The 11,272-nt window shown below is 29.3% G+C and overlaps 2 protein-coding genes across 2 annotated transcripts; one reads left to right on the forward strand and one right to left on the reverse strand.

Annotated features, from left to right (window-relative positions):
• Positions 1-6,091: 6,091 nt before the first annotated feature.
• On the reverse strand, positions 6,092-6,698 carry LOC135961030 (general odorant-binding protein 56a-like). Its single transcript, XM_065512492.1, has 2 exons — positions 6,555-6,698; positions 6,092-6,454 (listed from the first exon to the last, which is right to left on the reverse strand). The coding sequence occupies exons 1-2, from the start codon at positions 6,609-6,611 to the stop codon at positions 6,101-6,103; spliced, it is 411 nt and encodes a 136-aa protein (XP_065368564.1). The 5' UTR covers positions 6,612-6,698; the 3' UTR covers positions 6,092-6,100.
• A 3,760-nt stretch (positions 6,699-10,458) lies between these two features.
• LOC135961615 (general odorant-binding protein 56a-like) lies at positions 10,459-11,068 on the forward strand. Its single transcript, XM_065513143.1, has 2 exons — positions 10,459-10,587; positions 10,681-11,068. The coding sequence occupies exons 1-2, from the start codon at positions 10,531-10,533 to the stop codon at positions 11,032-11,034; spliced, it is 411 nt and encodes a 136-aa protein (XP_065369215.1). The 5' UTR covers positions 10,459-10,530; the 3' UTR covers positions 11,035-11,068.
• Positions 11,069-11,272: the final 204 nt, after the last annotated feature.

Genomic DNA, 11,272 nt, shown 5'->3' on the forward strand with positions numbered 1-11,272 from the left:
GTGTCAATTCGGCAACGGAATGGTAATTTTTTCGTTGTCAAATTGACACCGTTCATGTACAATTTGTAAACATACGGGGTTGATACACTATTGACACCGAATGTTGTCAAATTGTACACGGATGTGTTCATTTTTTCGCTGGGTGTAAGACTTTTGAAATTATCCATAATTATTTAATGATTTTTTATTTAAAGAATTTTGAAAGCTTTGTGTAATTCTTTGAGAGCATTCTACATGTTTTAAGGATAAATAATTTGAAAAAAATTTAAAATTCCACTTAAGTTGTTTTGTCAAAAGTCCATAAAAGTTAATAAATATATTGAGTGGAAACACTTTGTGTACCAGAAATATGCAATTTTGAATATTAAAAAAAACTACAAAACTTTGTAAAAGAGAACATATATAATTGCTCATAACTTTAAATCTATACAATGTACGACTACAATTTCGATTTGATTTTAAACAAAAATTTGTTATCATCGAAATTCAATAGTTGAAATATCGATTCCTGTTGCACACAGTAAAATACATGTTTATCAAAACCTAACCATTTGTTTAAAAAATAGCTGAGAATGATTGAACTCTTTTAGGTTTAAGTAGAGTTTTAAAATACACTTAATTAAGGATTTATGAGGATTTATCGTAACCTTAGTGAAGAAAATAAAACCCAATAAGGATATAATATTTAGCTATCATTCATTTAGAAATTCCAAATATTGCAAAATTTTACTTTTAACCTTAACGATTTAGGGGATAAAGCTGTCCACTTTTAGTAAAACTTTCAGAGTATATTTAGAATTAAATTTCAAAATTCACAACAGTAAGGAAATCGGTATCATTCGCCAAAATATGGCCAACAAATTATTTTTCCCGAAAATCGCAAAATTTAAATCACCGGTACGGAAAAACTATAGGAGGTATTGACATATTTATACCATACACCACCATAGTGGGGACGGTATAATGCGTTTGTGCAGATGTTTGCAACGCCCAAAAATATTAGTCTAGCACCCACCTTAAAGTATACCGATCGACTTAGAAGAACTTTTTGAGTCGATTAAACGATGTCCGTCCGTCTGGTTGGCTGGCTGTCCTTGTAAACCTTGTGCGCAGAGTACAGGTCGTAATTTTGAATATATTTCGATCAAATTTGGTACATATTATTTCTTCGTCCCAAAGACCAAGCCCATTGAAAATGGCTGAAATCGGTCCATTATTTCACCTAGCCCCCATACAAATGTCCTTCCGAAATTGGACTTTATCGGTCATAAATGTTTAATTTATAAATATATCTCCACAAATTGCACTTCAAATAAGTTTTATATATACAAAATTCATGTCACCAAATTTTGTTACGAGCGGTCCATAACACAGTGCAACAGTGAAAAAAACACAAGATCATGACTATATAGGTTCGACTCTACTACCAAAGTGTAGTAAAACCCTATACTCAGTTTGTCCATTTTGGTGACCAATTTTTTTTTATGGGTACCCAAAGTTTCTGAAAATCAGTGGGGCCTCTAAAAAAGGTGTCATCAATTTTCGGTTAACAGCTAATTCAGACTTTGTGATACGGCTTAACTTTATATGGCAATAATATAGCTAAAAGTCCGCCAAATAAATTTTGTTACATTTTTTTTCCAAAAAATTGCTTTTTCGTGCACTTATGTTGAAAAAATATAGGAAGAAAAATTTTTTTTTTTACTTTTTTTAGAATAACTTCAAGGGTCTCCTAATTTTTCACTAACAATATTTAGAAAAGTTGTAGCTACGGTAAACTTGAACAACTCTTGAGAACATATCAATGCATTCTGAACGTGTCTAGTCACTCTAAATAGCACATAAAGATCACTTTGTACCTTAACAATTTTCGTTTTTACTATTTTTTGACTCTAAAACAAAGATTTTTTTGTTAAAATAGTATGATCAAGTCCACACTTCTATGTTATGGTGTATTATTTACTCGGCTGAGGTGTTCGGAATGGGGATCAGTGAGCGGACCCTCAATGTCACACATTTAAAAAAAAATTGCCAAAAAGCCATTTGTGATCCGAATGAGCTGAAATTAAAAATGTAGATAGTCCTTGAGAAGATCAACAAAATAAGCTTTTATCTGTAGGTTATCTCTTTTAGTTCAAGAGATATTTAGGTTTAATTTTTTTTTTAAATTGTGCTCGATCTTTTTTTTGTATTTTATATATGATGGTCCTACGAAAGGTCGAAATTTGTTTTTAATATATGACGTATATTTGCGATATAATTCTAAAGAAAATAAAACAAACCTGATAAAAATTATTTCGTCCCTATAAAAAGTTACACGCATCCAAAGTTAAAGCATCTTTTTATATATTTCGAATTTGTATGCGTGTGTTTTTTAAGTTTTTTCCCAAAAAAGTCCCCATATTTTTTCTTTTATAAAAAACTAATTTTCTTCGTGGCTATATACACTTTTCTATGATCTGGAAAGATAACTTAATGCAAAAACGTATAAAGTAAAATTTGACTAACTTAAGCAGACATTGTAGCCCCCAGCCCTATCCAAACTTGGCCAATTTTGAAACAAAATTTTAGGTTTGAGTAAAAAATTCTAAAAACGCAAAGTACCGATCCTCGAAAGCTCATCATATTTGTATAGCCCTATATATTGTTTATACACATACAAAACGTTTTTACTATCATACTGTAAATAACATCAAAGTGGGCTATTTTCTAAAAAAAACTCAGTTTTTGGAACACATTTTCCCCGTTTTAGGAATTTCGATGTTTGAGAACAAAGAATGGCAACATTAGTGATGCCATTGACTTAAGAACATTTAGATCTATATTACTTCCAAATTTTATTGTGATGTCTGTAACTGTTCAAATTTTACATTAATTCAAAGTTTTTATTTTTCTTGATGGAAAATCACCATTTTATAATATTGTTAGTTTTTAGGGTAAAATATGTCTGAAAAAACACAAAATTAATTCATTTCACTAAAATGTCAATCTACAAGTCATAAGGTTTCCACCGATATCAAAAACTTATATAAAAAGCTTATATTTACACTTCAGAAGCTTCACATACCATGCCCACTTTCAAAAATTTTAATGTTTTTTCATATCTTGCATCAAGCCGGTCTTGCGTGATCAAGATTGGATAAAGTGATGCGCCCGGATCATACCGATAATGATTTGCCCATTCTTCGTTATTCCAGCACAATAGAGAAGTATACACTCGAACATAAATTTTTAACAAAAAATTTTTGTTTTAGAGTCAAAAAATAGTAAAAAAATAAAATTTGTATGCTACAAAGTAATTTTTGACAGCTATTTAGAATGCCTAGATATGTTCGGATTGCATTGATATGTTCACAAGAGTTGTTCAGCTTTACCGTAGCTACAACTTTGCTAAATATTGTTAATGAAAAATTATTAGTCCCAGGAAGTTATTCTAAAAAAAGTAAAAACAAAAATGTTCTTCTTATATTTTTTCAACAAAAGTGCACGAAAAAGCTATTTTATGGTAAAAAATTTAAAAAAAATTTATTTGGCGGACTCTTAGCTATATTATTGCCATATAAAGTTAAGCCGTATCACAAAGTCTGAATTAGCTGTTAACCAAAAACTGATGACACCTTTTTTAGAGGCCCCACTGATTTTTAGAAACTTTGTGGGCCCATAAAAAAAAATCGGTCACCAAAATGGACAAACTGAGTATAGGGTTTTACTACCCTTTGGTAGTAGAGTCGAACCTATACTGTCATGATCTTGTGTTTTTCCAAAAGTCTTCATTTGTTGCATAGTGTAATTAGTCATAGCTCCCATATAGACCCGCTTCCGAAAATCACTTTAACGTGCATAAATCGCTTAAAAATTTTGGAATACTCACAAAATTCAACATAGTAAACTTTCATATAGACAGAAATCACACGATCTAATTTCATGGCGATTGGTCCATAATTGGTCATAGCCCCCATATAAGGCCCACTTCGGAAAATCACTCAAAAATATAAATTATTGAAATTTTAAAAGAAAAATGTTTTTGCTCTTTTACTTAGTGTAGGGTATTATTATACTTTCTCACTTGTTTTTTCATATTTTTGTTCCCTATTATATTCTCAATAAATCGCAATATGATGAATTCTAAAATTTGTTTAAACAAAATTTTAAAAAATTTAAAATGGAGTTTTGAAATTGCCGTTTTGGTCATACCTGCCAATAGGTCAACGGAATCCTACGAAGACAAAAACTCATATACAAGTAACTATGGATATATTTTAAGTAAAAATTATCTTTTATTTTAATATTTTTCAAAATATGTTAATTTGGTTACTACATTTCTTGTTCTAGTGGGCTGAGACACGTTAATGGCCTGGGAAATGTTTAATAACTTTAACATTTTGTAGCCAATTTTTGTGTTTAAGATCTCATTACAAGGACAATTACGTACACATTTCGATTCTTTTATATTAAATTGCAAAAATAATTATTTAATGGCAACATTTTTACAAAAACTGAAGCGTAATACCCATTCCACTATGGCGCACAGTGTTATGAGAAAAAAAAGATGGAAATAAATCTGTAACTTCTGAACCCTTAGTCCAATTTGAATTAAGTTTCACATGCGCAAAGAGTAAGTGTTGTCGAGTTTAAATTTTGAATTCGGACCTCATGACCACACCACGAGCGGGACCAGGGATCCCTAAATTAGGACACCTCGGGTATGTTCAATTTTAAAAATGATCCTATTTCTTCGTTTGTGTTCCGATTTCAAAAAACTTACATATATAAAATCTTCACATAGAGCACTAGATAAAACCTCAATTATCTTTTATAGCTTAGGAGATATTCGCATTTGAAAATTAAATTTTCAACATTTTTACCCACCTTACTCCAGTTTTTTGATGACCGCGGTTCCAAATATTTCCCGATTTTCTCCACTTTTTTTATAGGATTAACAACAGACGTATGTATCAAATAAAGAAAGAATTGGTTAAAAATCGCGGCTGAGTCCAAAGTTACATGCATTTGAATTTAAAAAAATAAAAAAGCCTATTTTTCGCTATTTTTTGGGAAAAAAGTACTTTTATTCTTTTTAAGTTATCTAAAAAATTTCTAAGAGGATGTATAATGAATTTGTACTTTTTGAAAAGCTAACTTTACATCAAATATTTTAAATGAAAAAACAGAGTATAATTTTTGATACCAGGTGACCAGATCCATTAAACAAAATGCCTATTTTTTATGTAAAATTCAAATTTAGATCAAAAATTCTCAAATCACATAGTCGATATCAAATTATAATAATTTACTTTAGATGGCCCAATATGTTCTTAATTGTCTTGTAAAGTGTTCCGATAACCCCGCCCCTAGTGTGGATATTATAGCCCAAAAAATCCCATTTTTGGAATTTTTCAATACTTTTTTGCGAATTTCGGGATTCCTGATTACAAATTTCAAAATTTATTTTTATTTTTCTATTTCCAATAAAAAAATCTATATATGTAAGTGTAAAATTTCATTACAAAATATTCATAAATAAAAATTTTATTTCAATTTTAGAAATTTGTATCTATGCCAAAACTCATTAAAAAGCATTTTTTGTCATATTTTTCAAAAAAGTATTCCATGAATTTGTTCATTGACAAAAGTTATATACATTATTGGAAAGTAGACAAAATCTTCTATCCATTGATATATAACATGTCTACATTGTGTGTTTTACGTGGCTTGGCGGTGTTGGGTATAAATATGAGAAACAAATCCATCAAAAAATACAAAATAAATGAGGCATAGAAACAAAATTTTCAATCTCCATTTTTTCCTGAACTTATCTAATAATGCCATCTACATACATTTGATGAATGATTAGTCAATATGCTAATATCAAATTCGCTTATTCGGCTTACTCATTATTGTTCCACAAACAGGCTGTTGGTAATTTATGGAAGCATTTCAGAATAATTGTAAAATTAGACGACACACAATAGGTTTTTGTGCTCCAATCTTAGAATAAAAACTAATAAATTATAACTTGATCCATATACTTTTATTCTCAACAAATTAAATATTTTAATTTTTTAATAAATACTTTTTTCTTCAATTATCATTTAAAAACTTAAGCGGTCAATTGAGCCTTGTAGCTTTCGAAACATTCGTAGATTTTGAAACCGGTATCACAACGATCTTCACCCTTGATGTCTTTGCATTTGTGCAAAACTTCCTTGGTCTTCTCCTCACCAATGATGGCACCCAATTTTTGCAAGACAACATCTTCTTGCACTTGGCTGTCCTTCAAGGTACCGACCTTTTCGAAGAAGCAAGTACCGAAACATTTCATGTTGGCTGAGGGATTAACAAAGTCCTTGTTGCGCAATCTAGTGGCATCTTCTTCGGAAACATTTTCTTGTTTAACACACTCCTGGAAGTGTACCTTGGCTTTGGCTTTTTGTTCTTCGTTCAATTCGAGGGGCTGAAAAAGAGATAATTATAAATATTTTTGTTAAAAAAATTTAGTAATATACATAGTTTTTGTATTTTATCAATTCCTGCGATTTTTAAGGATCACTTACATTGGCCAAAGCACTGGCAATTAAGCAAACAACAGCTAAAGTAAAGAAAGCCTTCATGTTGTATCTTTAGATTTTTGTTTGTCTTAGGAAGTGTTTACTGAAAGACAGTTAAGAAAGTTGTGATATTCTTTGCTTGCGATACAGGGGTTTTTATAATCAGAATATTTTGCTCATTGGTATTGCAAATAGACCAACATAAACATAAGTAGTTTCTAGAAAACCAGTTTATTTCATTTGTACAGATGTTTAGGTTTGAGTATTAGGTACTTTTTTTTTGTTTACACGTTTGCCAATTTTTTTTGTTTATTTTCAATATTTGTTATTATTATGTTTCTGTTTTATGGAATGATTACCATACCAAACTCTTGGCTTATATAGCAATGAGTATGTGTTGATAAATGTTGTATATTGTTAATTTTTTGTTAAGTAATTACACGAGTTTTTGATAACAAATATTGTTTTTTTAAGCTATTAAAAATGCTAGGTTTTTGGGGATTTTATTTGGGCTTTCTTTTATACTATCTTTTAGAAAAATCTATTGAAAATAATTGATAGATTTTAGTTAACAATTTGAATGCACAATATAGTAAAATTACTGATCTGTATTTGATAGACATGGAAGACACGATAAATGTATATATTATCTAAAGTAAAATTCAAATGTTCAGTTTAGTAATTTAGCTTCTTTCCAATATTTGTAAGATTAGCAGGTTTGTCTTCTAAAATACATATTTACACATTCTAAAAGATGTGATACTTATTCCAATCTGACTTCTCCCAGAAGATGTTCAAAAGGACTTTGCTTCATTGCAAAATAAGGTCTAAAAAACCTTTATTACTAGCAAACTGTGAATTTTTACACTCTCGCAAATGAACTGTCAAAAATTGTATCGTTATAGATAGCGGAGTCGATACAGCCCTGTTCGTCTGACCATCTGTATGTTGAAATCAACATTCCGTATGCCCCAAATAACTTACATGCATGATTCAATAGGGTGGCCCTTAATAAACGAAAGTTGGATTTTGGCCATTCTCATCCCCCCAGTTTGGTGAATATTAGTAAAAAAATCATCCTGAAAAAATTTTAGGTAAACCGGTTGGGGTTAAGACGTGCCGCAAGCCCTCTGAAGTTTTGAAATGCATTTACAAGGGAAAAATATGAATTTTTTTCAGTTTTTGTAAAAATTTTGCTATTAAAAAATTACTTTTGCAATTTAATTTAAAAGAATCGAAATGTGTACGCAATTGTCGTTCTAATGAGACATAAAAAACAGAAATTGGACAAAAAATGTGAAAGTTATTAAAAATTCGCCAGGCCATTAACGTGTCTCAGGCAACCAGAACAAGAAAGGTAGGAAGAAAATTAACATATTTTGATAAATATTAAAATAAAAGCTCATTTTTACTTAAAATATGTCCATATTTACTTGTATATGAGTTTTTGTCTCCATAGGATACCGTTAACCTATTCTTAGCTATGAACAAAAAAATAAAATTTTTTTAACGGCTGTTTCAAAACTCCATTTTCAAATTTTTAAAAATTTTGTTAAAAAAATTTCAGAATTTTTTGATCATCTCATTGGGATTTATTAATAATATAATAGGGAATAATAATGTGAAAAAATTATGAAAATATCTCTTATAGTTTTTCCGTACCTGCGATTTAAATTTTGAAATTTTCGAGAAAAAACAATTATTTGCCAATTTTTAAGCGAATGTGCTGTATTTCCTTACTCTTATGAATTTTAAGCAAAACTTATTCAGAATATTATAGTCCAGATAATTCTAAATATACTCTGAAACTTTTACTAAAATCGGAAAACGTTAATCCTTAAATCGTGAAGGTCAAAGGTCAAATTTTCAATATTTGGAATTTTTCATGGAGAGATAGCGAAATATTATATACTTTTGGGCCGATTTTGATGAAACTTAAGAAAAATATAACATAAACTCTAGGGTTTATAATAACAGCACAAGAATGGAAATTAACGCTTAATGGCACTTGGGGTTAAAATGACCCCAAACTTTTAAAATCATAATTTGTTTATGGTTTTAAAAGTTTGGGGTAATTTTAACCCCAAGTGCTCTATAGGGTTAATTTTAATTTTTCTGCTGTTTTTGTAAATACTAGGCTTTGTGTTATATTTTTGTTAAATTTCATCATAATCGTCCTAAAACTATACAACATTTCGAAAAATTTCCAAGAGAAATTCAAAATATTGAAAAATTTTACCTTTGACCTTCACGATTTAAGGATTAACGTTTTCCGATTTTAGTAAAAGTTTCAGAGTATATTTAGAATTATCTGGACTATAATATTCTGAATAAGTTTTGCTTAAAATTCATAAGAGTAAGGAAATAGAGCTCATTCGAGAAAAAATTGCCAAATAATTGGTTTTTCTCGAAAATTTCAAAATTTAAATCGCAGGTACGATTTAAACCATTCTTTAGTTTTTATTTTTTTTATTAATTTAGTAGAAGGTCCTATGTAGATATGCTATGAAGCATTACGGCAAGTCTCATTACAGGCATTCAGCTGAAGACCTTCGAACTTGTCGTCTTAAGTAGGCCTTTTATCAGCCCTCTACAGAAGTTTATTCTAACATTTTGTATTAAACTTTAATTTTTTTTATGAATAGTAACCTTAGCTGCTTTGGCCCACTAAGCTAACGATTATTAAAAATCATCAACACTGGTCCATAAATGGATTTTTAAAAAAATCGCTTTCTTGCCTTTTTTGTAGGAAAAAAATCAAGTATTTCCCAAATCATTTATACCCGACTTAACTTTAAGTTGGCAAAATATAGAAATTTTCGAAATTAGAACAAAACGTCTAGTATTAAAAACATTAATATTTTACTGGTGTCATACTTTTATATATTTTCCTATTAAAATATTTCCTCTTTTATGTAATTGACAATTTAGATTATATTATTGCACATAAATCTCATCGCAAACTACTTGTCTATCAAATGCAGGTCAATAACTTTAAATAGTTTTTTATTAAAATTGAAAAATTAATTAATCTGTAAAAAGCATAAACAGATCAATCAATTATTTTCAATATATATTTTTTTAAAGAAAGTAGATAAAAAGGCAAAAGAAGACTAGAAAAAACCAAGCCTTTTTAATAATTTAAGAAACAAAAAAAAAACTTTATTTCAAATTATAAACTCGTGTATGTACTTATAAGAAAACAAGTAAGAGTGATATAATCGGCTATGACGAATCTTATTCAACCTTCACCAAGTATATTTTAAATTAAATATTAAATTTTAAACAAAATTTTTTAAAAAAAATATAAAAATTTTTTTGTTAAACTAAATTTTGATGAAAAACAAAACAACAACAAGAAATCGAAGTGTTGAGCTATTTATGGGCCGATTTTGTCTATTTTATATAGCAATCTAAGTTTGACTATAGCGGATATATTGATGTATCAATCATGTTCATATGTAAGTTATTTGGGGCTTCAGAATTTATTCAGCAGTCAGATGAACAGATTAATATGGCTCTATCGTCAATGCTATCTATAACGATCCAGAACATATACACTTTATGGGGTAGCAAATGAAAAATATGGAAATTACAAATGGAGTAACAAACTTATATATACCCGTACCACCCTACAACACTATACAATATTTAACAACACATATTCATAGTTATTAGAAGCAAAATTTGATATGGTAATCATTTCACGAAACTTTAACCTATCAAAAAAATAAGCATAATAATAACAAATGAAGTATAAACAAAAAATTGGCAAAGATGTAAACAAAAAAAGTTATAAACATAAACAAAATAAACTGGATTTCTGTTACCCACTTATGTCTATGTTGGTATATTACTAATATTTATGAGCAAAATATTCTGCTTATAAAAACCCCTGTACCAAAAGCAAAGAATAACACAACTTTCTTAACTGTCTTTTAATAAACACTTCACAAGACAAACAAAAATCTAAAGACTCAATATGAAGGCTTTCTTTACTTTAGCTGTTGTTTGCTTAATTGCCAGTGCTTTGGCCAATGTAAGTAATTGTGAATAACCCTTACAAAAGTAAAGATTTCATTTTAGCAAAAGTTTGAATTTATGAAATTATTTGTAATTCTTATCTTTTCAGCCCCTCGAATTGAATGAAGAACAAAAAGCCAAAGCCAAGGTACACTTCCAAGAATGTGTTAAACAAGAAAACGTTTCCGAAGAAGATGCCACCAAATTGCGCAACAGAGAATTCGCTAACGCCTCTCCCAGCATGAAATGTTTCGGTACTTGCTTCTTTGAAAAGGTCGGCACCTTGAAGGACAGCCAAGTGCAAGAAGAAGTTGTTTTGCAAAAATTGGGTGCCCTCATTGGTGAAGAGAAGACAAAGGAAGTTTTGCACAAATGCAAGGACATCAAGGGTGAAGATCGTTGTGATACCGGTTTCAAAATCTATGAATGTTTTGAAAGCTACAAGGCACAATTGACTGCTTAAGTTTAAGGTGTAGAATTATTTATAATAATTTGTTGCAAAAAATAAAACATAATTAATTAACTTAACTAAAATAAAAAAATATTGAATGAGTTAAAATTCAGATGTTTTTTATGTTGTCTATAAAAATTTTATGATTTGATGTTAAAGATTTAGGTGAAGCCTTTTTATAGTTTTTTCAAGGCCTATTTTTCTTTTTCAACTATCATTTGAGAAAATTTAGAAACGAAAAACAAAGTCT

This window comes from Calliphora vicina, chromosome 5 (assembly GCF_958450345.1).
Source record: "Calliphora vicina chromosome 5, idCalVici1.1, whole genome shotgun sequence".
Lineage (NCBI taxonomy): Eukaryota > Metazoa > Arthropoda > Insecta > Diptera > Calliphoridae > Calliphora > Calliphora vicina.